This window comes from Lynx rufus, unplaced genomic scaffold, assembly GCF_022079265.1.
Source record: "Lynx rufus isolate CCGP_SWC_20201006 ecotype Redwood Valley unplaced genomic scaffold, mLynRuf1.p SCAF_16, whole genome shotgun sequence".
Classification (NCBI taxonomy): domain Eukaryota; kingdom Metazoa; phylum Chordata; class Mammalia; order Carnivora; family Felidae; genus Lynx; species Lynx rufus.
In genome coordinates this window covers 16,258,238-16,286,087 of record NW_025814830.1, presented here as the reverse complement: position 1 = coordinate 16,286,087, position 27,850 = coordinate 16,258,238, and the positions used below count along the sequence as shown (strand labels likewise).

Below are 27,850 nucleotides of genomic sequence, written 5' to 3'. Positions count from 1 at the left end.
AAATAAATAAATAAAAAAAAAAAAAAAAAAAAAGAATCTGTTTCAATCAGAGCAAAACGTGTGTGTATTTTTACACACCTTCTTGGTCCCTGGTTTAAAGAGTGCCCTTTATTTAAGTAGATGTGATGTGCCTCCCCCCGCTGAAGCGTCACAGTCGTAAGGTGGTAGTTTTCACTGAGCCCTCGGCTGGCCGCCAGCCTTCAGTTAGGTTGCATCTTCACTGCTAACTTCGGCAAACGCCTGTCCGTTCTCTCTAGAACCCCCACCCAGAGAACTGAGGCTATGGAAACAACAGCGTTATGAACACCTGAATACGTGTTTTTTTTTTTTCCTTGAGGAAGACACCAGGTAGAAATAACCACAAATACCGCTTACACAAATAAATCCATCGCAGCTTGGACTTGGCTCCGGGAGGCCGGGCTTGCTACTCTGGAGCTTCCTCCGACGGCACGACCTCCATCAGCATCTGAAGGTGCATGGTGACGGGCTCTGGAGCAAAAGCCAGTCAACAAGTGCCGTCAGAGGGGCGCAGAAATCTGGCTCCCGCCCCCTGGGGCCGTGTCCTCTGTTCGAGCCGCGCTCAGGGGTCAGGGGCCCGAGGGGCTCAGAACCATCCTGGGAGCCACAGTGGCTCTTTGGAGGTAAGTTACTTCCCGGAAAAGCATTGGGAACCTGCTATTTTATTGCCACCGAACACCGTCCTCTACAGGGAAGATCTGCAGGACTCGTGTGTACATATTTAACTACCACTGACCAAGAGTTGAATATGTGGCTGGAAGGCACCGGACCTGCATCTTGCCTAAAACCCAGATAGTTTCTTCTTTCCACCTCCTCAAGCCCAGCTTCCTACCAGTTTTTGCAGGGAGCGGGTGGAGTAAGTTTTCTAAAGCTGAGAGGTAAGCCCTGCTTTGTCCCTCTAGGTTGTAAGTCGTCCTGGCTAGATTCTCTGTCGGGACGATCAGATCTGAATTCATGCTCCGAGGCCTGGGAAAAATGGCTGTCCTCACAGTAACCACCGGACTTTCCTGTCTCTAGTCGTGTGCCTGCAGCCCTCTCTCAGCTTCGGGCTTCGATCAGAGGAAAGAGGTTGTGCGTTGGGGAGAGCTGCTTCTGGAAAGGAAAATGTCTCCGGTAGAAACAATAAAGCCGAATTTTGGGTTTGGTTTCACTTTGTTTAACATGAAACAGATTCGCTCTTGCTGTAACACCTATGTCAGGTTTCCCAGGTGAGGCAGTGCCCGGGCTGGGGAGCAGCCCCTGGAAAGTCCAGGGTCAACCTCACCGCCTCGCAGTTGGGTTTTGCTTTCGTACCTCGTACGTCTCCCCGAGTCGCACGTACGGAAGTAAAACCAGATAGGAGTGCCTGCAGGGACGGCTGTGCTTCCCTGCTTTCCTGCTCGGACAAGCTGAGGGAGAAGGGGCCTGTTTTCGTCACATCTACTCTATGGATACTAGGTGGCTGTTGCATAGACCCGGAGTGAAACTGCACAGCCCAATTCCCGCCTTCTAGAAACAGTACAGGGAGCGGGGGACCGAGAAAGGGCTGTCAGAGGTAGAGGACCCTTGACAGGCGAGGGTGCTGGGGGCTGGCTCCCTGTGGTTGAATCTGCAGCACAGGATGTGACGCTGTGAGTGTCCCCCCACCCCCCTCCCCCAGGTGCGCTGTACGCAGAGGCCCCTTGATGTACTTGGTACCACAACTTTGTTTTTCCAAAGTGAAAGTGGTTAACGTAGCTACGCTTCCTAACAATTGCCCTAAAGCAGCTGAGGGGCCAGGATGGCTGAGTGGTGAGAGCTGTGGCTCCGGCATTGGAAGGCTCAGGCCCTCGTCCCGACTCTGTCACGTTCTGGGTGTCTCGGGGGTGCTGCTGAGCCTCAGATGGTGTCTGTGTATCAGACGAAAGAAAGTGGGGCTCTGGAGGTTGGATGCACAACGATGTGAACACACTTATCCGTACTGAAGCCTACACTTAAAAACCGTTAGGATGGTCAGTGTTATGTGTACTTTACGGTGGAAAATAAGAAAAGCAGATGGTGATGTCCCTTCCTGTTACAGTAATTGACGGGGACAAGGGACGAGGCCACGGGTGGACCCCAGAGGTGTCACACTGAGAGGATGAAATTTGCTAGCTGCCTGAGATCCTGCGATAAGAAAGTCGGTAGGACCAGGACAGGTGAGGTGCGGGACGCTGTGCCTGTCTGCGCCTCGCCAACAGCACGACAGTCCCCGTGTTGGTACTTACTTAAGATTTTCTGAGCCCATCCAAACTTATAGTGGACAAAAAGGAAGTAAAATATAAGGCCGCTCAGTATAAATAACACACAGTAGAGATATTCCCACGCGGGTTCGCTGATGATTGGGGCCAAAACCAAAAACACGGAGACGAGAGTCACCAAGATGGGGATGAAAATGGGCACCTGCAGGCGAGACAACATGGAGTCATGATTTGACCACGTGCACTCCTGTCCTTCCCGAAAGTTTTCATTCAAAACAAAACACTGAGTGGGAAAGAATGTAATGAACTCTGTGTGCCCCTCCTCCAATTTCAGTAATTTTAATTCCCCCCCCCCCCCATCTCTCCCTGAAAGTTCCCTGCACGCTGGTAGTTGGGTCTGGAGGCAAGAATACTTGGTCGTTGGAACGGCAATGCTTCCTTTCCTAAACCCATCATGAGGCCCTTAATGTCTCATTGTCCCACTTCTGAATGCCAGGGTCAGTCAGTGGCTTCAGGGGCAGGAGAGGAAGCCAGTGCCACTGGGTCTGGATTCCTCCATTTCTCCAGGGAATGGTTTTCTTTTAGTAGGAAATGGCGTTTAGAAACCATAATCTGGGGGTTGGAGTACTCCTTGTTCTTTTACAGAGACAGAACATACTTTTTTTTTTTTCAAGAAAGGGAAAAATTCACAAGTTCACACTGCTATTTCCAATTCAAAGGTAAGATTTCATTTTTTCCTTACTTTAGACTTTTTCTTAACGCTTCTGAAAATCTTGTTTCTTAAATGGCTTTAGCATAGTTGCTTGCTTTGTCCTACAACGTGCCTGTAATTGTACCAGTCCTATCTTCAGACCACTACTGTAAGTGGTGCTATGAAGTGTAAGATGTCCTGTAGTTCTTTTTAACCTCAGAGTATAACCCACAGGGAGATTCATTCAAAATACCGCACTTAGTTTTCCTCCGGGTGCTTTTGTCATTTACTTGTCACAGAGTAAGGTTTCTTTATTTGTTTTCAGTTTTGAGGGATTTTTTCCCCCTTCTAAATTTTAAAATATTATAACTTAATGAAATAAGCCATACAGAGAAAGACAGACACCATATGTTTTCACTTTTATGTGGATCCTGAGAAACTTAACAGAAACCCATGGGGCAGGGGAAGGAAAAAAAAAAAAAAAAGAGGTTAGAGTGGGAGAGAGCCAAAGCATAAGAGACTCTTAAAAACGGAGAACAAACTGAGGGTTGATGGGGGGTGGGAGGGAGGGGAGGGTGGGTGATGGGTATTGAGGAGGGCATTTTTTGGGATGAGCACTGGGTGTTGTATGGAACCACTTTGACAATTTCATAAAAAAAATATAACTTAAAATTTCTTATCAGTTTTGCTTTATTCTTTCTTTCTTTCTTTTTTTAAGATTTTAAGTAAGCTCTACACCCAATGTGAGGCTTGAACTCATGACCCCAAGATCAGGAGTCGCGTGCTCCACTGACTGAGCCAGCCAGGTGCCCCTGACCTATTTCTTTTTGAAAATAAATACACAAACATAGAAGTGCAACCATACATGCACATGCTCATCTTCCACTGCCCCCAGATAAAAGATACCAAACATATAAACGATAGTTTTGCACTTTGCTTTTTTCTTTTCTTTTTTTTGAAGTTTACTTATTTATTTTGAGAGAGTGTGAGTGGAGGAGGGGCAAAGAGGGGGAGAGCGAGAATCCCAAGCAGCCTCCGCGATGCCAACACAGAGCCCGACACGTAGCTCGAAATCACGAACTGTGAGATCGTGACCTGAGACTCACCCAGGGGGCGCCTGGGTGGCTCAGTCGGCTGAGCATCCAACTTCAGCTCAAGTCGCGATCTCGAGGTTCGTTGAGTATGAGCCCTGCGTGGGGCCCTGCACTGACAGCTCAGAGCCTGGAGCCTGCTTCAGGTTGTGTATCTCCCTTTCTCTCTGCCCCTCCCCTGCTTGTGCTCGGTGTGTGTCTCTCTCTCTCAAAAATAAATAAAAATAAACGACTGAGCCACCCAGGCGCCCCACCACTTGGCTTTTTTTCTATTAATATGTTGCAGAGATAGGGCCATAGTAATACCATAGTAATACCTAGTAAAAAATATCCATTTTTTACTGCTGCATACCACTCTGGTTCGTGGAGGTGTCAAAATCTATTCAACCGGTCTCCCACTGATTGACTCCTGGGTTGTGCTGAACCTTTTGCCGCAGTAAGTAATCTTGTGTATATTTCATATTTTTGCCCATTTCACCTTGGGGTAGATTACTTCAAAATGGGGTGTCCGGGTGAAAAGGTAAGTGCAAATGTGCTACACCACTTGTATGCCGGCAGCCGTGTGCGAGCGGGCTGCTCCCCGAGGAGTGTGGCCAGAGTGTGGGGTGTCTGCCTGACTGATGGGCAACCAGAGCTGTGGTCTGCGTTCTCTTACTGGCGGGAGGTGGAGCTGGTTGGGGTTCGTTTGCTTCATCTTTAAGTATCATTGTAGGTGCTCTCTGAACTGTCTTTTCGTATCTGTTGTTTGTTGATATGTTTTGTCCATTTCAGATGTGGGTGATTCCCGTCCCAATCGTAGGAACTCTTTAAGGGTATTAGCCCCCTTTCTTTTTGTGATATCAGTGCAGGTATTTTCCCCATCTATGTATACGTGTTTTAAAATTCCCTCTCTTTTTTTCAATGCATACATTTTGATTTTGTTCGGGTCTTGTTTGTCCATTTTTCCCTTTTCATTTCTGGATTTTGAGTCCTAGGAAAGATTTCGCCCATTCTTGGATGACAAAGCAATTTCCATAATTTAGATTTTCTTCATGCATAGGCACCATTATGTTTAAATTTTAGAACCTTTATATTTCAATATCCTCTTCTCTGTTTTGCTGGCTGTTCATCTTGCTTCTTCAGTGTGACCTTTGTAATCAACTCCTCTAACTCTAGAAAAAAGATCTGATATATCATGGCCTCATTAAATGTCTAAGGGGCGCCTGGATGGCTCATTCGGTTGAGTGTCTGACTTTGGCTCAGGTCATGATCTTGCTTGCGTCCACGGGCTCGAGCCCCACATGGGGCTCTTGTGCTGACGGCTCGGAGCCTGGAGCCTGCTTCAGATTCTGTGTCTCCCCCTCTCTCTGCCCCTCCCCTGCTAGCACTCTGTCTCTCTGTCTCTCAAAATGTTAAAAAAAGTTTTTTTTTTTTTAATGTCTACATTAAAAAACAGTGACATCTTTAGGATACTGATTTTTCCTAACTCAGAACACGTGTGAATTTTCCTTTGTTGAGGTGACCTTTTCTGTCTTTCAGAAGAGGCCTCCCCTCTGTGGTTACGACTAGGCACTCGCGAATTAATGTGTTTGGGGGAATGAAGTGCACTCATGATCTTTTAAGTGGATGCCATTTTTATAAAAAGGCTATTGATTTCAGTGTGTTTATTTTACGTCTCATTACTTGACCATATTTCCGTGTAGTTTTTTCTTTAATCCTTTTGGATTTTCCAGAGGCATGATGTGGTGTCTTGGGAAGGAGGAAGTCCGACACTTTAGAAAGGCTTTCCTAGCTCTGCCACTCCGAGTTGCCTTCTCGTCTCATTGCCTTGTTACTGTCTTCAAACCGAGCTAAATGACAGCAGACATGGAAGGCGCCTGTGCCTCACTTCAGCGGGGACCTCTGTAGTGTCTGTCACCTTCTCAATTAAGCTGTTAGCATTTTGCCGAAGGGGTGTGTGTGTGTGTGTTCATGTAAGGAAATAGTAATAAGTTCCTGTTTTTTATCAGTAATGCATATTGAATCATATCTGGTGAAATCTGTGAGAGGTGATTGTAGGGTTTTCCTCCATAGGTATATTAATATGATGAATTCTATCTACCCATGAACTAAATCCATATTTGATTTTTTTTTTAACCTAAGATTTGTTTATTTTGAGAGAGCGAGAGAGCGTGAGCACCAGCAGTGTAGGGGCAGAGGAAGAGAGAGAGAGACTCCCAAGCGGGCGCTGTGCTGCCAGTGCAAAGCCAGACACGGGGCTCAGTCTCACGATCCGTGAGACCATGACCTGAGATGAAATCAAGAGTTGGACACTCAACCGACTGAGCCACCCTCCCCCCTTGTAATGTTTATGTATTTTGGGAGAGAGTAGATTTTCTGATCTTTAGCTGTTCTTGCACAGACATGACTTAGTCATGACATGTTATCTTTAAAAAAAAACTTTTTTTTAACGTTTATTATTGAGAGACAGAGCATCATGAGCAGGGGAGGGGCAGAGAGGAGGAGACACAGAATCTGAAGTGGGCTCCAGGTTCTGAGCTGTCAGCACAGTGCCCGATGCGGGGCTCGAACTCAAACCGCGAGATGAGCTGAGCCGAAGTCAGATGCTTAACCGACTAAGCCACCCAGGCGCCTCATGATATATTATCTTTTTAACGTAATTGTGTTCTATTTGTTAAACAGTTTTATTTAAGAATTTTAGGGACGCCTGTGTGGCTCAGTTAAGTGTCTGACTTCGGCTCAGGTCATGATCTGGCAGTTTGTAAGTTCGAGCCCTGCATTGGCTCTGTGCTGCCCGGCTTGGAGCCTGGAACCTGCTTCAGATTCTGTGTCTCCCTCTCTCTCTGCCCCTCCCCTGCTCACACTCTGTCTCTCAATAATAAATAAACGTTAAAAAAAATTAAAAATTTTAGAGCAGTATTGAAAAGTGAGATTAGTCTATGATTTTCTTTTTCCCTTTTTTTGTGCTAGCTTTGGTATCAGTATTATAGTTGATAGAAATAATTTGAAAAATCAATAAAACAATCTGAAGCTAATCTTTTATTTTTATTTTTAAAGATTTTAAGTAATCTCAGGGCACCTGGGTGGCTCAGTTGGTTAAGTGCCCGCCTTCAGCTCAGGTCACGATCTGACCCTCGCGGTTCGTGGGTTCGAGCCCCGCATTGGGCTCTGTGCTGACAGCTCAGAGCCCGGAGCCTGCTTCGGATTCTGTGTCTCCCTCTCTCTCTGCCCTTCCCCCACTCACACTGTGTCTCTGTCTCTCAAAAATGAATTGACGTTAAAAAAAATTTTTTTTAAGATTTTAAGTAATCTCTATACCCAACATGGGGCTTGAACTTCCAATCCCAAGATCAAGAGTGCAGGCTGTACTGACAGAGCCAGCCAGGTGCCCCTGTGGGTAACCTTTTAAAAAATGAGGGCACAAACACACAAATAAGAAACAAAAATGGGGAAATAATCTCCAGAACATGGGAATTTTTTTTAATCATAAAACTAATTTGTACAACTCAGTGTAAATAAATTCAACGAAATGGACAATTTTCTAGGAAAATGTAAAGTTACTAAAACTAACCTCATCAGAATCAGAATTCTCGGGGAAATTCCAAAAACCAGATAATCCAATTAAAAATCTTAAAGTCTTTCATGTTCATTCATTCCTTCTACATTCTCGGTTTTCTTTGTTGTTCCTTCTCTTGCTTTTTGAGTTGCCTGTTTTCATGTTTATTGTTGTATTTAATGCAACGAAACTTTCTCAGAGCACCGATCCTAAGATTATGTCTTATTTTTATTGTCATTTTTAGGAAATTGTGTACTTTCATTTCCTATTTCCTGTTGGGTTGAAAAGCTTAATTTTTAAAGATTACTTTCCTGTGTCATTGCATTATAGATAGAGAATGTGGTTTGCCCTTCTAATTTTTTCAAGGTTTTCTTTGTGGCATCAAAGACTGTCAGTTTTCAGCCCTGTCCCATATGCACTTGAAAAGGTGTGTTTGCTATTTTGGGGCCTCACAGTCTGATATGGTCTCTGACATCTGCCTTGTTCTGCTGTTTAGGGCTTGTCACTTGTACCAGTGCGATGTCTGGGTCTGTCTGGGACTTAAGGGAGACGCGTGAAAAATGTGTTTTAATGTTTGTTTATTTTTAGGAGAGAGCATGAGCAGGGGAGGGGCGGAGAGAGAGGGAGACAGAGACTCTGAAGCAGGCTCCAGGCTCCGAGGGGTCAGCCCAGAGCTCAAACCCCCAAGCTGTGAGATCACACTTGGCTGAAGTCAGACGTTTAACTGACTGAGCCACCCAGGCGTCCCTGAAGGGAGCCACTTTAAAGTCTCCTGTTAGGGTGTGTGTGTGTGTCTAGCTGTACTTTCTGAGGTTGCTGCTTCATGAAAATGACTACCGTGTGATCTGGTGACTAGGTTTTCATACCTGTGATCTCTTTATTGTGGATTTTAGCCTTCAGCATCACTGAAGCACTTCGCATTACGAAGGACACTGAAGTGTGCTTTGGGCCTTGGTGCCTGTTTGCTGAGATCACAAATCCTGTTGTCTGTGTGTTTTCATTTGCTTGGTATGCCTTTGCTGATATCCTTTTAATTTTTTCACAGCTTTGTAAACCTGCCTGAGAAATCTTTTTTTTTAATGTTTATGTATTTTTAGAGAGAAAAGGCGAGCAGAGGAGGTGGGGGGGGAGAGAACATCCCAAGCAGGCTCCGCACTGTCAGCACAGAGCCCGACTCGGATCTTGATCTTGGGAACCGTGGGATCAGGACCTGAGCCAGAATCAAGAGCCGGCCCCTGACTAAGCCACACAGGTGCTCTCTGAAAAGTCTTTTTCTTTTAATGGTTGATTTAAACTCACGTAAACTGAATAGATTAGCTTATTCATGTAACTGACAGGTTTGGGCTCCACATTGTTTTATATTCCTTTATGCAGACTGCTACTTACTGTCAGTTTTCCGCCCTTGAAGAGTGACATTCTGTGGGAAAACTCTCACCTGAGGCCTGTTTCTCTTATTTTAAATGGGGGAAAAATACCACGTATCACAGGAAACGCCAGATTCCCAACCAGTGTCCTCAAATGTAACTAAAACACAGCAAATGCATATAAACACATGCATTACACCAGGAAGTAAACTGCTTTAAAAGTGATTTCCTGGTGACCAACCAGTGAATCTGGTTGTTAACAAGTGGTTACCGTTCACCCAGTAACACGGTCTCCCAGCACCTGAGGGCACGTGACTCTCACTTTTCACTGTGCGTACACACGATTCTGACTTGTGTTGGATTTGGAGCGCAATTTGAAACTTTGCTCACACGTCTTGAAAACATCGTATTACATTTTGGGACTTAAATATTAATTTTCCCACATAACTAGCAGCTGGAAATGGGACTATTAAGAGATTTATAGATTCTAGAAAGTTTGGGGGTGTTAAAAACTTGTAATAAGCAAAAAAAACAAGAGTAATAGCAAACCACCCTAATACGCCTCCTACCAAGAAAATGTTAACCAGGAAGATATTCTGATTTGTTTCAAGTCTTTCTAGAGAGGGTCTTTTACAATATGGTCTGTGTGTGTGTGTGTGTGTTTATTTTGGATATAACTTTTGGGATCTATAAATGCTGTTTTTGTTCCGAGAGTTACCATTATAAATAGAAGATATCACACCGTACCCTCCTTACAATCTCTTTGTTCCATAGTGTCTATAAGAATCAGTAATGGAATTAGCTAGGGATTCTTCTCTTTCCTCCCCACGTCTAATTCCAGATGGCACCCCGGGGCAGTCTTGTTGGCGTGCTTTCCTTACCCGGCACGCTTTCATAGGCTTTCTCTTCCATCTTGCATCAAATTGTCAGGGCTTGATATTAGCATCCCTCCTTTGTCTCCCTGTCTGCCGTCACTGAGTCCAGTTCTGGGCCACAAACTTTTTGGTTTCTGAAGCTCGTTCTCTAGGTGGTTCCTCCCAAAGGTCTCATGCAACAGTCCATGCCTTGAGGTGTTTCATATTGGTAACTTTATTCTTCGAGGTCAGTTTGGATATAAAATCTTTGGCTAATATTTTCTCTCTCTGAACGCCATAAATTGGTTGCTCCACTGTCTCGGGATATGAAGTGTGGCTGATGAGAATTTTGGTGCCCGTATTAATTTCTTTCCTTTGTAAGTGGACTGGGGTCGGGGGAGGAAAGAGGAGGGGGAGTGGACACTCACAGCATGATCCTCTAGAGCTGCAGAGTTCAATCAGAATACATTTCCCGGTTGCCCCTTCTAGTTCTGAGTCGGTAAGTGATGTCATACAACTTCTGGTATGCTGATTCCAATCCCTTCCTCTCTCGGCCCCCCTTCTATTTGTCCGACCCTAATACACGTTCCTTGAATTACAGTTCTTAAGAATCCTGTTGCTTGGGGTACCTGGGTGGCTCAGTCGGTTAAGCATCCGCCTTTGGCTCATGATCCCACAGTTTGTGAGTCTGAGCCCCCATCAGGCTCCCTGCTGTCAGCACAGAGTCCGCTTCAGATTCTTTGTCTCCCCCCCCTCTCTGCCCCTCCCCCACTCTATTGCGTGCCCTCTCTCAAAAATAAATCTAAAACAAATTTTAAAAAAGAATTCTGTTGCTTTTATTTCATTCATCAGGGACTCCAACTGTACGTGTGTTAGATCCTTTTTCCCCTACCTCCTTTGTTATTTTCTGCCAAATACCTTTTGTTTGAGGGATTTTGTACAGATGAAAAAATCTGTTCCACCAGCAGACAGCCTCTGCTTTGCTGACCTGCCCGTTGCTCTCTTGTGCTATAGTCAATAAACTTCAATCTCCTTTAAAAAAAAAAAAATCTGTTCTACCATCATGATTTTGCTTGCCAGATGACCTGATGGAAGTGGAAATGCCAAATTCCATGTCTCCGCTGACTTCAGAGACTTGGCCACAGGCAAGCTTCAGTGCCAGAAAGACCACCAGGCACACTTCTGAAACAACATCCTAAAGCTAAAGACATGATCCTCTTCTTGTCCTAGTTACTTAAGTCCTCAGCTTTCCTACCTTGTTTTTTTTTTTTTAAGAAGTTTTTTTTTTAACTTTTTTTTTTTTTTGAGAGCACAAGTTGGGGGGGAGGGCAGACAGAGAATCTGAAGCAGGCTCCAGGCTCTGAGCTGTCAGCACAGGGCCCGATGTGGGGCTCGAACCCACGAACTGTGAGATCGTGACCTGAGCCGAAGTTGGACACTTCACCGATCGAGCCACCCAGGCGCCGCGCCCCCCCCCCAACCTTTTTCTTATATCTGCATTTGCTCTTATAAGAATTCAATCGTATTGTTGTTTCCAAAGCAAAACAAAAAAGCCCCTAACATAAGCAAAACAAAATAAATTCTTCTTAGACCCACCTCGGGGAGCTGTGCAGGGAGGGAGCCCCAGACAGTTCGCAGATGTGGACTATTAGTGGCTGCCTGCACAGGAATGGGTCTGGGGCCAGAAATCAGGAGCAAACTCCACTCCAGTTGGAAATAGAAAGCATGCCCCTAGATTTTAAAGTGTAGTTACCTCTAATCCGTTTCAAGAAATCAAAGCCACTTGTGACATTTAAGGCAACGAAACTTACCTTGATAGGCCTTTCCAGGTCTTTCTTTGTAAACCTCATGACAACCAATCCCAGAATCGTCAGGCCATAAAACAGCCATGCAGCAAAACTGAAGTAATTGACCAATGAGTTTATGTCACCAGGGATGATATAAATAGTTGCTATGATGCCCTAGTGGAAAGAAGAGTGAACTCTTCGGTCACTTGTACATAAAAACGTGGTCCCTGTCACTTCACAGGAGGCTAAGGAAGCCGTGCTTCCTGTGGATAGAAAGGTCTGCATGACAGAAACCTACATATCCCATATAGGTGGGGTTAAACTAGTCTTTGGCTGTGATGGGTGTTCTCCCCGAGGCCTGATGGAAAGAACTCGGTGAAGTTGCAGTTTCAAGCAGGGGGAGAACAAAACACACATGTTTATCACACCAGATTTCTTTAAAAATTTTTTTTCTTGATAAGATTTTACTTTTCTGAGTGATCTCTGTTCCCACTGTGGAGCTTGAACTCACAACTCCCAGATCAAGAGCCACAGGGTCTACCAGCTGAGCCAGCCAGGAACCTCTCCAGTGTTCTGATACGTTTTCCCACTGGAAAGTCTTTGCCAGGGGAAAGGGCCGGGGGCTGCAACACAGCCTTAGTCTGACCCTGCCCTGCCTTCGGCTGTGTGGCCTAGGCTTTGTGATTTGGGCCCTCTCCTCATCTTCAAAGCGTGTAGGCTTATGGAGAGCAATGTTCTCCGTAAGAGGTGGAAGGAGTCTGGCCCCGAGGCTGGGCTTGGATGGTCCATAGAGACCATAGGTACTAGAGACAGTTGCACAGGACCAGGGACTGTCCCCTACTGAGAAACTCCAATCAGAAGATGTCAGAGGGCTTCCTCTACTGCTCAACGATGCCATGCCGTCTAAATTCCTGGGTCATAACAAGAAGCAGTTACCAGGCACCTCATTAAATGCCTTATTCTCCTTCCCTGTAAGCTAGTGGGCTTTGGTATAGTTTGCTAGCAGGGATCCAGACATACAAATGTACCTGTAAGACTCACCGAGGGTACAAGGTTGGAAGAGTCCAACAGTGTCTCCTGGATCAACTCAGAAGGAGGAGCGGGCATTGGGTGACTTGTTTCATATACCTGTTTCATGCTGAGGACTAACGGAACCTGGGCCTTCGGAAAACCACTGGGCTTAGCAATACTGATTTACTTCAGGGCCCCTCTGTCTTTAAGGGGGTGTTTTCATGGCGGAATTCATACTTACATAAAAGATGATGGCAGGGGCTGGAGTCAGGCGCCTGACGCTGATGTAGGAGAGCACTTTAAGCATGTGGCCTTCCCGGCCCGCCACGTACACAAGTCTGGAAAAGTGATAATACGGCACCCGTGGATGGGCGTGCAGACTGTCGTGCCATCACTGGGCTTCACTACCAAGGCCACGGAGAAAGGGACTGACTCGGAACCTGATGCCGTCAGTGGGAGTTGGTCTCTAGGGGTGAGTGAGTTTGGGGGAAGTAGGTGAAGCGGTTAAATGCTCCTGAGAGCAATGCATCCTGGTACCGTGGGTCACATGAATGGGGAAGAGCAGGGGGCTGCCCTGAGGGAGACTCGACCTGCTCTGTGTCCTCAAAAGTTAGGCAAGAAGCAAATGGAAAAACCAGTCTAGGGGCAGTGGACCCCGGTGCTCAGAGCACCCGACAGAAGCAAACACAGGGGAGCCTGGCACTCCCTAAATCCAAGCTGTACAGAATTTCCGTATTTCAAAACCTGAACCAAAACACGTTAAGGGTGGGTCAGCAGACTGCAAACAAGTAGCTTAGACTCCCCGCCCCCAAGAACTCCTGGTGATTCAGTAATCTGAAAGACGAGGTTTAAAATGTTGAAAAAAGGGGAAATGCCAAAAATTTCTAAAAAATACAAAATTACCATAATTTAAGAATCAACAACTGATATACGAGGTGCCAGTGAAAAAAATAAATTAGAAACCAGATCTGAGTTACGAAGTGTAGAGAAATGGAAAATGCAGACAGGAAATTAAGAAACAGGAAGAAGCCCAAATATATTAAACGGGGTAAGGCAAACTCAAAGAAGGGCAGAGAGCTTTCATGGAATTGAAATACAACTTTCAAATTAAATCCAGCTCTAGACAAAAAAAAAAAAAAGCATACCCAGATACAAATATTATAGTGGAAGGAAAAAAATTTTTTTAAGCTTCCAAATTTAAAAGATTAGCTACAAAATTAGGACACGCAAAATCATAACAGACGTAGAATGAGAATCTTTTCGGCGATGAGGGAAATTGGTTTTCAGATTCCTGTGCTGTGCAGCTAAACTACCATTCAAGACAACTGACTTAGTAAGTACATGTGTAGGTAAACAATAACTACGGCACATTTTCTGCTCTCCGTTCCTCACTGGAAACTATTCAGAAGTCTACTCCAACAAACAAACAGGGCCTGAACTCAGAAGGAGTTGATTGAAGAAGCAACGTTAAGGAAACAGCAGTAAAACACGTTGGTATGTATGTGAGTGACGAGGGAGACAAAGGCAAGAGAAACGTAGCTTCAATGAAATCTCCTTACAGCTTGCAACCCACTGATACACACCACCGATAGAAACGTGCAGAGTTTGACCTTCCTTGAGGAACTCGTGGCTGCCTTAGTGCCTTCACGTTGATGTTCGATTAAAGACTAAAAGTCACCTTAAGAGCAGCTAGCCCCTCAAGGTCCTGAAAGCCTTGCTTCCAAATTCCTTCGAAACTTGCTTAAAAGTATTATAATCAGTCACTCCTCCCAACCCCGGTGCAGCTCTTTCTGCCTTGGGTCCTGTCCCCGTGCTTTAATAAAATCACCTTTTTGCACCAAACGCGTTTCAAGAATTCTTTCTCAGCCATTTGCTCACGAACCCCATCATAAGTATTGGATTTTTAATTTTTGTCCTGCACATGGCAGGTTGACAGACGAGGTGTAGCTCACCTACTGGACGATGTGAAAGGGAGAGCCCTTGGGGGAGAGGGGAGAGAACAGAGAGGCTAGTAGACTCTTAGGTGTTCGAGTTCAATTTGCTGGGTAATTGCTAAAAGAATAGAAATAAACTTCCACCTCAGCAGAAGAAAAAAACGACATTTGATGGATAATCAGAATATGATTTTTTTTTAAAGCCAGAAAACCCCACGATATTTGGAGATTAGTCCCACTGCAATACTAATCACGTCAAATGTGACCAGAGGCCACTGGCCTGGCCCGAGATGCCCCCGGGGGGGCTTGTTGAAAGAGACAAGCCAGAGCCCGCCGTCGCCGCTGAGTGTGGAAGATACAAGGGTTGGGGGATGTGTTACCAAAAGCAGCATCCTAAAGCTTGCAGCGACCACAGTATCAGTATCGGACAATACAGAACGTAAGGCAAAAAGAGTTTTCTCTGAAAACGGAAGCCGTCTACCCAGAAACTACAAAAAACAGGAGCCCTTGAGAGAGAAGGCCAAACTTGACAAATCCCCCGAGAGCAGAAAATTCGAACAGTCAAGGCACAAGCTTGATGATGATATAAAAAATCGAGACGGCGGGAACACAATACACCTTATTTTGCAGACCCTAGGAAGCATTTATAAAGACTGCAGTAAGCCACAAGGGAAGGCTTAAAGCTTCCGAAGAAGTGAGGTCATAAAGATCCCACACTCTGACTACAATACGATAAAATCGCAAGTCCGGAATACAAAGGCCAAAGGGCCCTGTCTATTAAAAGTACGTATTTGAACTTTGAAAACGACATAAACAGGGCGTCGGATTAGTTCCCAGAACAAGCCAGTGAAACTGGGATTAAATGAGTCGCCAGATGGAAGGAGACAGACAGGTGGCGCTGTGACCTCACGCTGTAAACCCCTCAGTGCTTACAGCCCTCCGTAAATTCCAAATGCTCAGAAAGCAAGCAGGACTTTTGGAACTGGAGACCATCATTGCAAGTGTGGCTGGAAGGCTGAGCAGACAAGGAGGAGTGGAGCACTGACGTGGGAGCACTAGTTCTCCCCAGTGTTGTGTGGCCGGAGCTGGGAAGCGTCTGCACGCAGTGATAGCCCAGGACAGGGCCCTTGGGTGATATGGAGTGAACCCGGCATGCTGGGCATAGCGGTATCATTCAAACCAGTAGGGGAAAGGACGGACTATCAACAGGATCTGGGACAACAGGTGGAGGTTGGGGGCAGGGGGAGGAGTGAGATTTATGCCTCATATCAAAATACATTCCAGATTGATCAAAGAGCTAAAGTAAAATGCTGGAAGAAAACACGGGTAGGTGTTGTTGAAAGGCGAAAAGTTTGTCTATGTGAGATAGGAAACTCAGAAACCAGGAAGCAAAAATCTTAGATTTGACCCCACAATAAATTCTCTCCAACAGAATTCAATACAGCACAAGTCCCAGGCCACCCCCAAGCTGCACAGGCACATGAATGATACAGAATTAACTCAAAATGGATCATAAACCTAAATGTGAGGGTTACGCCTATAGAATATAGAACTTCTAGGGTAAAACAAAAGGAAAAATCTTTGTGACTTTGGGTTGCGCAAAGGCTCTTAGATATGGCAACAAAAGCGTGACACACGAACGGTACAAACTGGGCTTTGTCAAAGTTAAAAACGTGCATTTCAAAAACACCATTAAGAAAGAGAAGTTGGGGAGCCTGGGTGGCTCAGTGGGTTAAGTGTTGGACTTTTGATTTCAGCTCAGGTTATGATCCCACAGTTTGTGAGATCAAACCTTCCATTGGGCTCTGTGCTGACAGTGCGGAGCCTGCTTGGGGTTCTCCCTCTCTCTCCCTCTGCCCCTGCCTCTCCCCAGCTCATGTGCATGGGTGTGCTCGCTCGCTCTCTCTCTCTCTCTCTCTCTCAAAATATTAAAAAAAAATGACAAGCCACAGACTGGGAGAAAATATGTGTAAGTGAGATACCTGATAAAGGACTTGTATCCATAATATATAAAGAATTCTTACAACTCAATAAGATGACAAATGGCCCAATTTAAAAAGTGTACAACCTGAGTGGCTCGGTTAGTTAAGCGTCCGACATCAGCTCAGGTCATGATCTCACAGTTTGTGGGTTTGAGCCCCATGTCGGGCTCTGTGCTGACAGCTCAGAGCCTGGAGCCTGCTTCAGATTCTGTGTCTCCCTCTCTCTCTGCCCCTTCCCCACTCACAATCTGTCACTGTCTCTCTCAAAAATAAACAAACATTTAAAACATTTTAAAAAATAAAAATTGGACAAAAGATTTGAATAGATATTTCATCAGAAGATACATGAATGGCTAATCACATAAAAAGATGCTCAGTATCATTAGTAATTAAGGAAATGAAGTTAAAACCACAATGACATAATATCCACTAAAAAGACTGTAATTAAAAAGACAACACCAAGTGTTAGTGAGGATGTAGAGAAACTGGAATGCTCACGTATTGCTAATAGAAATTAAAATGAGACAGCCAACTTGGAAAACAGTTAAGCCATTTCTGTAAAAGTTGATCGCAGATCTACTATTTGAGCCCGCAGTTCTAGTCCTGGGAATCTAAGAGAAATGAAAACATATGTCCGCACAAACCCATGTGTGAATTCATAGCAGCACTGTTCATGATAGCCCAGACTCGAAGCAATGCAAACTTCCATCTACCCGTGAATGGATAAACAAACTGTGGTATATCCAGACAGTGGCATAGGATTCAGGAGGTGAAAGGAACGAGCAGGTATATGCTATGCCATGGATGAGCCTCAAAACTAATATGCTGAGTGAAAGAAAGCCAGATGCAAATGGCATATTGTATCACTCCATTTAAGTGAACTGTCTAGAAAATGCAAAGTTATAGACACAGGGGCGGGTCAGTGGTAGCCTAGGGCTGGAGGTGGGAGCAGGGATTAATGGTAATTAGGCTGGAGTGAACTTTTGGTGTGATGGAAATGTTCTAGAATTGAACTGTGAGGACATTTGCACAGCTTAATAAATGTACTAAAATCATTGAATTGTGTAATTACAAAGTGAGTTTATGGGATTTAAACCTCAGTGGAGCTACTGAAATTATGTTTCTAAATATTAGCAGCAAACTCGTTTATGGTATTTAAACCTCAGTAGAGCTACTGAAATTATGTTTCTCAATATTAGCAGCAAACTCTCAGAAACTGAAAAAAAGTTTTAAATACCATTTACAAGAGTGCAAAAAATGAAATATTTTGAGGTGAATCTGAAAGAATATATGCAAAAGCCACATACTCTCAAAACTACTCAAAAACTATTGAAACAACTGTATTTGAAAAAAATTGAGACCTAAATAAAGGGAGCGGGTCCTTGCCCCTAGATTAAGAAAAATCAATACCATTAAAATGGCGGCCCTCTCCAAACTGATCTGCAGGTTGCACGCAGCCCTGATCAAAGTCCTTGAGGGCCTTTTTGTAGAAATTGACAAGTAGATTCTAAAATTCCTATAGAAACGCAAAGAATCCAGAAGAGCCGAACGCTTTTGAAGAACGAATGTTGCCGGACCAGCACAACCCGGGCTTTGACGGCGGCTTCAGAAGAAAGGTTTTGTGGCATAGAGTGTGTAAGCACAGAAACTTTGGCGATTCCACTCTCAGGAAATCTATCCATTCAGAACACTGGACACTGGGGCAGAGACGTGTTCCAGAATGTTCCCTGCGTCAGTGTTTGTGACCACCACCCCCGCTCAGCCGGTGAGCCGAGGTTAAGTCGTGCCACATCACAAAATGGAATACAACACCGCTGTTAACTCTCTCTAGACCAGGAAGGTCCAGGGGATTGTCAGGGGCTGGTGAGCTATGCCTGCTTGTGTGGATACAGTTTGGGCAGAACGGAACCCCAGCTCTTAGCCTTCGAGCTACACTGGCAGAGTTGAGTAGTGACAAAGGTGGCCTGAAAGCCTAAGCTGGGACTACCTGATCTAGGTTATGTGTATGTTCACATGGGAAGATGTTCAAGAAATATTTTTAGGTGAAAGACGGGGCGAGGTGAAAAGTAGCCCCAGCGTGTCTGTCACCCTGTGTCCCCAAACTGCCTGGTGAAGTTGGCAACATTGCTCCCCACCGACAAGGAAGCCAGGACCTCGCTTCAGTGGGGCCACCGGGTCCAGCGCCAGTGTGCAAGCTCGGCCAAGCTTTTTGCTCGCTTTCTAGGACTTTGGGTTTTCTTTTCTCTTTTTTTCTTTTTTTTTTTTAAGCTTCTACTCAAATTTCAGTTAGACTTTGTGTTTTCTGTTATGCCATGATGTGTTAGCCTGGCAGAGCCCTAAGGACTTTCACCCTGGGTCTTGTTTTCCTCAAGTGTGGAATGGGCCCTGCTGCCACCGCCACCCCCCCACACACCGCCCCAGGGTGAGTGCTGGGGTCCCCTACCTGCCTGCTGTAAAGCAAGTCCCGTTGGCGGCACCGATGGTGGAAAAGGCCACGAACAGCGGAACCACCCAAGAGGCCGGGTAGAGAACGCGGTCGCCGAACGTCTGCAGAGAGAAGCAGAGGAGTCCTGAGGTCTCGCACGGCCCCCAGGAGCCATGGGTCCCAAGGAAGCTGCTGGGCTCTCCCCAGGGGGCCCAGGCCCCCACCCCTAGGTGGGCACTGGCTCTGAATCCCTCCGGGAGAGGAGAAAGTAGAGAACCTCTCCGGAAGAAAACGACTTATTCTTCCCCACCCCCACCTCCTGAACTGTAGCGGAGCTGATGATACTCCATCCTTGGCCCTCTGTCCGTCGTGTTCATGTTTTCTGGGTGATCTCCGGGGCTACGTGTTCCCGGTAACCTACATCCCTTAGAAATGCCTGCCAAGGGGGCGCCTGGGTGGCTCAGTCGGTTAGGCGTCCGACTTCAGCTCAGGTCACGATCTCGCGGTCGGTGAGTTCGAGCCCCGCGTCGGGCTCTGGGCTGATGGCTCGGAGCCTGGAGCCTGCTTCCGATTCTGTGTCTCCCTCTCTCTCTCTGCCCCTCCCCCATTCATGCTCTCTCTCTGTCTCAAAAATAAATAAACGTTAAAAAAATTAAAAAAAAAAAAAAAAAAGAAATGCCTGCCAAGGTTGGGATGGGAGGAGACTTGTTTTGCCCTCCCAGGACTCTGTTAGAACACGGTCTTTCCCCTTCCTGGTGCACAGGTAGTGCCACAAGGTTGTCATGAAAGGTTGGCTGGCAACTGGGTGCATGCTAGCCCTTTGATCTCACTCCAGTGCCCTTCTGTGCATCCCCTCGCTCTATCAAATCTGTGGACCAAGGCCCAGACTTTGCAGAGAATAACTGCGCAGAGCCTTGATCAACCTCTGCCGGATTCCCCTGTCAGGAAGTTATCCTGAATAGAATGCTGTGTAAACTGTATGGAGTCAGCTCTTTGTTTTGGGATGCTTTACTGTCCCCCACCGTCTAACACTGAGTAACAGAAGTCTCCTCTCCACTCCTCCCTGTCCTAATTCTTCGTCCCGGTTTCCTTCCAACACCATGGCCCCTCACCGAAGTCAAGGGGTCAAGGAATTGACCGCCTTGCTCAGCACGACCCTGTTCTCCCTGCACCTCAGCCACCTGTCCTGGTGGTCAGTGACCTCATCATAACCAAGATGGCGTCTCTCCCTGCTCCCTGTCTCCTGTCTCCAGTTCATTTCCTGTCCCACCCCAGCTCCACAAGGCCTCAAGCATGTGGGGCCCTCCCCACCTTTTCTGCGGACTCTCACACCCATCCCCCTTGTCATCGAGACCCTACTTGACCAGCTTAACTTGCAGTCTGTTGTTTTGATTCCCTCCTTCCGTCCCTCCCTTGCGCTTTCTCATGCACATGTGTGTCTGTCAAAACCCCAGCCCCGGGGAAATCCGGCCCTGCTCCACCTGCTCTCAGTGCGTGTGCCCAGGTCACAGACAGAAGCTTCCACCTGCCGGCGGCCTTCCATGGCATTGGGTCTTTGCTGCTGTCCCCAACAGCTATCCCTCCCTCCGCCCATGTCCTAGATGATTATTTCCCTCATCTCGAGCGGGTATCTCAGCTTCCCACAGACCCTAGCACCCTCCCCACAGATTCCGGGTCCTCACCACGGCCACTGCCTGGGACTGCAGGAGCTCGGTAGGAGTCATCACGGTGAAGTAGGAAACGTTCATGAGGATGTAGCAGCCTGTCACCAGTGGGATCCCGATGATGATGGCCAAGGGCAGGTTTCTGGGGGGGGCGGGGCGAGGGGCAGGGACCCAGGGTCAGACAGAGCATCCCGTAACAGCCTCACAAGACTGTTGTCTCTGTCCAGTCCTTTCTTCCCACCCACCCAGCTGGCCGTCCACTTCTCCCTGCGGTGGGCGGGGGTCACTGCTGCCTCCGGAGGCCCACCCACAAGCAGGGGCTGTGGGACGTGACATTTTCAAATGAGAAAGAACCCTCCCACTCTCAGACTCCAGGGTGGGGAGGTCGAACTGTTCATAAAGCAAAATAAGCCCAGGATAAAGTTGGGGTTCATTCATCCTCTCTGCTACGATTCCACTTTCCCACAGCAAAACCAAGCTCTGACGAGCGGATATCCATGAGCTTATAAGGAACAATTTGCAGTATGGAAGGGGTCCACTTGGTGCTTGGGGAAGGGAAACGTGCTTGCTGGCCCACCGTCTCCCGCCTGACTCAGTTCTCCTACCTGAAAGGGTTTCTAAGTTCTTCCGTGATGTAATTGAGTTGATTCCTAGAGAAAGAAAAGGCACACAAGTAACATAACTTCAACTTTCTTTGCTAAGGTTGTGAAACACAAAGTAAAGGTTGGCCTCATTGAAGACCCTCCACCACAGAGAAAATTCTCCTGCAGGAATCCAGGGTAATGTCATTTGGAGAAAGCCCCACGGTGGTGGGGCTCCCAACGTCTGCACGTCTGTCAGTGATAAGTCTTTGCCCTCTGTGGGAATCATGGAAGTTTTCAAGAATTATTGGGGAGGCACGAGTCCCCAGGCTGCTTTGAAAAACTGTTAGTGTCACTGTCTGGAAGGAGAATGAAATCTGCTTTGCACGAGGGAAGGAGCAGCGTCCTGGGGGGCCACGCTTCTTCCTCACAGAACATAAACGGAATCTTGTCGACTACACCTAGTATTTCCCAGGGTGCAATGGAAGTGCTTCTGAGAACTGGTGCCTCATCGAGTGCCTGGGCAGCTCTGACGGCCTCCAATTCGGCTGAGCCTGTCTGTGTCCAGTGAAGCTTCTAGCTCAGGCCTGCTGCGGGGCTGGGAAAGGGTTCGGGGTTTCAGCGTCTGTGGGGTCCGAGGAGAACAGAAGCGGGGGGGGGGGGGTGGGTGCTGAACCAAATGGAGACGTGGAGGTGAACTTTAGGGTCCCCCCCGCAAGCCCGAGGAAGGGGAGGTCCTTGCCTTCCTTGGTTTCAGCATCGTACCTGAGAAATCCCAACCAGATGGGGGGCACCTTACCATCCATCGTACGCCCAGAGTCCATTATAAAATGCCAGACTGATGGCTCCCACAGACAGTTTTGTGCCCTCAAAAGAATTCTCAAAATTCCTTGTGTTCCCTGTAATTAAGTCAGACAGTGGATTGCGGGTGTCAGAGGACCACACTGGGATCCTGCATCATCTCCGTGGGACAGAAGGACAGGAATTGTGGCCTCAGGTTATCAGATAGACTCTGAAAAGCAGAGAAACCACAGATGCTTCCTGCTGAACTCCTGCCAGGCTTTCTGAGACACAGGCCTCAGAGCACAACCTCCTAGTGGCACCCACCCTCCCCTCCAGCCGCCGGTCACCTTGGGCCAGGAGGACCAGCCCGCTGATGATGATGATGGCCACGATCACCAGCTTGGCCCCCGTGAACACGTTCTGGACGTAGCTCCCCAGCCGCACGCTCAGCGAGTTCACCGTGGTGATGAGCACTGGAAGGGGCCAGAGTGGGGGTGATGTCGTGCGTCCCTGGGCTCAGCATCTCCCTCCTTTCCCGGGGGCCTGAGAGGGTCTCCTGCCCCCGATCCTGTCCTCTCCACTGCCTCATTCATCAGGTGTGCCTGGCGAGGACCCCTGAGTCCCACGACATGGAGAAGCAGCCAGTCCCCAGGTGAATGCTGCCTTGAGGGACAGACTACCGCCAGGGCTTTGGGCCCCCACCAGACCCTGCCCTGCTTCTCGCCAGTGCCTCCAGGCCCACCGGCCTTCTTCTGGGCATGGTGGAGCCGAGGCCTGCCTTCCCACGTCCCTTGTGCCGGGTCTTTCCTGACCTCAGCCCGGAGCGTCACACTCGGGTACTCACAGATGGCAGCGGCAGCCAGGCATTTCACGACAACCGGAGGGGGATTGCAGCCCGAATAGAAGGGCGCACAGACATACTCCGAAAAGCTGAGGCAGATGATGGCAAAGGATGTGGGCTTTATGACGAACAGGCTGGTCCAGGAGAAGAGGTAGGCAGGGATGGGCCCGAAGGCCTCCATCAGGTAAGGGTACTCGCCCCCCGACTTGGTGATCATCGTGCCAAGCTCTGCAAAGCACAGGGCACCTGGAACACGGAGAGGGGGTCCCCTCAGGCCCCTGGTGAGGAGTGGCCCTGGTCACCCCCTCCCTCTGGGCCACGCCCACGCGGGCCACCATGGCCCTCTCCGCAGACCGCCCTGAGTTCTGGCCATTGCTCATTCCAGAGCAGCCCAATTTACACCTGGTTGCCCGCGGGCGTCGAAAGGAACCCCCGGCAACAGCAAGGCCAGGACACAGATTGTGCTCACACAGCCCGCGCCCACCTTCCACAGGGAGAGCTCGCCAGGGAGGGGCGTCTTTGTTACCCAGTGTTGCGAGGACCCCACAGGCCGCCCATATGATGAGACAGGGCCCCACGGTTTCCGTGTTGCTGAGCACAGACTTGGGGGAGATGAAGATCCCAGAGCCGATGATGGTGCCCACGATGATGCAGATGCCGCTGAGCAGGCCCACCTTGGATGTGGGGGAGGGGGGGGCATTAGTGCCACCACCCAGGACGCCGTGCGCGGCCCGCAGACAGCAGCCCTCAGCCCTCTCCCCCCCCACCCCTGAGTGCGGCCGGCGCAGCCCAGGTGAAGGCACTTCCGGCCTGTGCTGTTGCAGCAAAACACCAGGCTTCACTTACATCAGGTCCATGCATCCTCACCACGGCCTCATGACCCCATTTGACAGAGGAGAAAATAGAGGCACCGAAAGGTCACGTGACTGTCCAGGGATCTACAGCCAGAGTGGGTAGACCCGGCTCAGGTTCCAGTCTCCCAACCTCTACTCTTATTGACAAAGGGGCCCAGACGGTGAAGGCTGATTTAGCAAACAGTGAAATCAGGGCTGGGGGTCCTGACCAGGGGCCCTGGCCTCTCGGGAGCAGAGGTGGGGACAGGCGGGAGAAACCCAGGCCTCTAGGTGCAGAAACATCTGGGGGCTGTGAACTTTCTCTGATGCCGTTTTGCAGGGTATGAGCTTCCTAGCGACAAGCCCCGCTTCGGACACGTCCCATGGAATCCCATTCCTATGAAATTTAAGAACAGGCAAAACTAACCTATGGGAATAGAAACTCAGGGCTGGGGTGGGGAGTCCACCTAGAAAGGGACAAGAGGGAGCTTTCTAGGGTGAGGAGTTTGTCAATACCCATCAGACTGAACACTGAAGATCTGCACGTCACGTACGGAATTTCGCGGGTTGAGTCCAGTGAACACGGAAGCCCCCGGCCGCAGTTTGCCAGCAAGGGTCACATGCAATCGGGGAGGGGCCCGGGAGCAGGGTCAGCTCCTGTGCTGGCCTCGGGGCCGGGGTGCACTAGCGGGTTGGTCTCGGCTTTTCTCCTCTAATGGCCCATGTGGCTGACCAGCCCAGAGGCCCTCAGCATTCATCCTGAAGCCGCCTGAGTTTAGGAGTGACTTGAGGACCACCTGGGGTTAGTTCTGTGCTGTTCGGTGGGCAGGAACATGCATTAGCCACTCCTAGGGACCCCAGCTCCCAGGCCAACCCACAGTCAAGCGGTGCTGTCCCCCAAATCCCTCCTCCATCAGGCATGGGAGCTCTCGGAGGCTCCGCCCAGAGCTCAGGCCACTAGTTGGGCCTTCAAAGCCATTCTGATCTTGTTCTGGAACTCTCCTTCCTCATCCTGTGAGTTTGAAGCTGTCCTTCCACACCCATCCACCTGCATCGAGCTCCGTTCTGTCTCCACTCCCCCCTCCCCACAAAGCTCCCCTTCCCTGCAGCTCAATTGCCAGCCCCATGTGACACTGACCCCCTCTAGGGTGCAGGCACCTCCAATTCCAGCCATTACTACATACATTCCGTCTCAGAGGGCTCATCCATGTCAGACCCACGTCACACTCACCATCCCTGCTAGACTCACTAAAGCGGAATGAGTTTCCCATCACTGAAGGAATACGAGGGACACACAAGGGGCAGATTCTTGGTAAAGACACTATAGAGGGGATCCCAACATCAGAAGGTCCTGTCTGACCACCCCCCCCGCCCCGAGGCCATCGGTCTGGGCAAACACCAGCCCCTCCAGGTACTCGCCAGGCACACAGAAGCACATGTGTTAACCTCACAAAAAAAATGCTAAGTTCACTGGCCAGAGGGAAAGAGGTACGTCCAAAGAACTGCTCACTTAGAGATGTGCTTTACAACGCAGATCAGCGGGGACTTCACCGGGGCCCCTCCTTGCTGCCCTTGACCTGGGAAGGGCCGGTGCCCAGGGACCAACCTTACCTCCTTCTGGAGACTCGTGGTCTTGGGTTCCTTACTCTGGATACTCCGGATGGACTTCTCATCTTCTCTCCGATTCCTCAGGCTTGTCTCCTCCATGTTCCCCTCCTGCCAGTTCTAGGACAGCTGCAAGGAGGGCATGGGCCTCGACTCAGCAGATGCTGTAGTGGACAGGATGCAGACACGGGCTCAGCGAGGGCTCTCCTTCGCAGCCCTCCGGGCCCGTGGGGCCTGACTCCAAAAGCAGATGAGTAGCTACTGTTTTAGGGTAGACTTGCTCAGTCCCAGGGTTAACACCCCATCCCGACCGCTGTTGACACTGCGGGGAAGGGGGGTCCCGGGCTCTTTTCCAAGGCCCCCTGCCCCCACCAGTCAGCTCCTGCTCATCAGCAACGATGCACTCGAAAGTCATTCTACCTCCAGCTTCTTTTTTCCAAAAGTAAAAAGAAGTATTTTAGAACACACTGGAATATACTCAGTGGCATCAATGGCGAGGAATGACCGCTTTCCTCGTAGTTGTTGCCCAAGAGTAGAGGCGCCTGGGGCAGGCCAAGGGGATGCTTTTCATTGAGTGAGACCGGGCATGGAATGCTGAGGAGATTCGGCTCGAGGCTCACTAGCTGGCGGTCATTTCCTGTCCCCTTTCTCCAAATAAAGTCCCTCTCAGCCTCTGGCCAGGAGAGTAGGGAATCTTCCCATCGCCCTACGGCCTTACCTTCCTGACCTCGTGGAGTCCAGGAGCCGCCCAGCGAGGCTGGCGGCTGCGTCTGCACTGTCGCGCCCTAGGAATGGCCATGTCTTGTGCCCAGGAGTGGAGGAAGCCAGAAGGTACAGAGGTCAACGAAGGTAATTATTAAACCCCCTTTTTTTTTTTTTTAAAGCAATGAAGGTTGGACACAGCACACAAAAAGGGGAGGGTCAGGCAAGCCAGTTTCTGTGCACAAATGTTTTTGTGTTGTTCATTTATGTCTAGAACATTGTTTTTGTCCTTAACCAGATTCCCCCAAATCAGCAACATCCTGTAAGGACAACTCCCTCCGAAGACTGGCATCCGAGGGGATAAACTTTGGAACTAACTCTTTTATTGCCTTAATGGGCTGTATTTACAACCCCGGTCAGGCGGCACAAAGAGGAACCGCCCGTGCGTGTCACTTGCTGGGCTGGGCAGGGCGGGTGCTTTCCTCCCACCTGCTTCTGGCCAAGCCCGGAGGAGGAGGGGACAAGTCTTTCCCACTCACCTTTGGCAGTGACCGGTTCCGGCACCCCTGGAGCTGCAGAAGAGTTTGCCAGAATGTGGACCCAGCCCTGAGGCCTCCTGCAGGCACCTGCTGTCTGCATGTGCAGCTCCAACACCGGGACTGTTCCACTTGGTGGTACTGCTGCTCAGGGGGCCCAGTCTGTGTGCCCCTGCCCGTGGAGCAGTAAGGGGATCCACTGTGTGGCCCTTACCCGATGGGGAAACTGAGGCCCCAGAGATAATGGAGCGCGTGAAGGCCACAGAGGTCCGGCTCACTCAGAGAAGGAACAGAGGTGCCTCAGATGTGCTCAGGGGGCTGGGGACAGACCCACCCTCCCCACGAAGGCTGACTCAGGTGGCAGCTCTAATCCCTTGTCTCAGATAAGTTTTTTCTTTGGATGGAGGAGCCCAGCCTGGAGCATTGTGCTGTTATCATGACCACATCCTTCCGGTTGTTTTGATTGGAGTAAACATGACAGCGTCCCCGATATCCAGAAGAGACCAAGGGTCAACAAGAAACAGCAGGGCAAGCCACGGGTGGCCACACTTCCGGGCAGGCAGATTTCTGAGTTGTTACTTGAAGGCATCTGGAGAATGTGGGGACCCTCGCTGTCTCAGAGTCAGGGTCCCACGCAACTCATCAGAGCAACCGCTCCCCTGACCTCTGAGCACAGGGCTCACCTGTGGGCCCATCCACCTTGAGCACGGACACCACAGGCCGGGGCAGGACGTGCTGCCCCACACAGGACCTTCCCACAGGTTTCTTTGTGTCATTCCTGAAGTCTCTGCTAACACAGCAGCGCTCAGAGTGTAGTTGCTGGGGCGTCTAGATCTGCAAAACACTGCAGAATACTCCCTGGGTCAAGGTTGCCTCCAAAGGGCTGATGTTCTAACAGAAATCACCTGAGGAGGGCGGGGTGGGGTGGGGGGTAGGAGGGCCCCCGCCCGGAGCCAGCCATGTGACCACAGGTAACTCAGCCTCTCCCCAGGCACCCCGCCCTCTCTTGGAACCATAGGGACTGCAGAAAGTTAGCATTCAACTGCGGTGGATCCCTTGGTCTTCTGGGGCCTCTGCCAAGTGCTGAGTTTGGAACATCTGGGCATGCGGCTCCTTCAAGGGTCAGAAATCTACCTGGGTTAAATTTGGGTCCATGGTGAGCATTTCCTTGCGTAAAGCTGTTATTTCTTCTTTTTCGCTTTTTTCTCGGCAGTGTCCGCGTTCAACCAATTAGCAGAAGTTTTTTTCCCCCTCAGGGAAAATCATCTGGATTTGTTTTCACCCACCCTCCCCCAGCCCCGCTCCTGCCATTCGTCGTGACCTTTGGCTTCTTGTGTGTCCAGCCCTCCCACCCCACGGCTGGGGCTTTGCTCCCTGCAGCGGTTCCCTCTTACGGCGCGCGTCCTGGGAAGTTT

The 27,850-nt window shown here is 49.0% G+C and overlaps 1 protein-coding gene across 1 annotated transcript; it reads right to left on the bottom strand.

Moving 5' to 3' along the window:
- Positions 1-424: 424 nt before the first annotated feature.
- On the bottom strand, positions 425-25,299 carry SLC7A9 (solute carrier family 7 member 9). Its single transcript, XM_047079294.1, has 12 exons — positions 25,204-25,299; positions 23,286-23,433; positions 22,763-23,005; positions 22,266-22,391; positions 21,935-22,034; positions 21,160-21,204; positions 20,573-20,696; positions 18,909-19,012; positions 12,791-12,887; positions 11,563-11,712; positions 2,244-2,418; positions 425-489 (listed from the first exon to the last, which is right to left on the bottom strand). The coding sequence occupies exons 1-12, from the start codon at positions 25,297-25,299 to the stop codon at positions 425-427; spliced, it is 1,473 nt and encodes a 490-aa protein (XP_046935250.1).
- Positions 25,300-27,850: the final 2,551 nt, after the last annotated feature.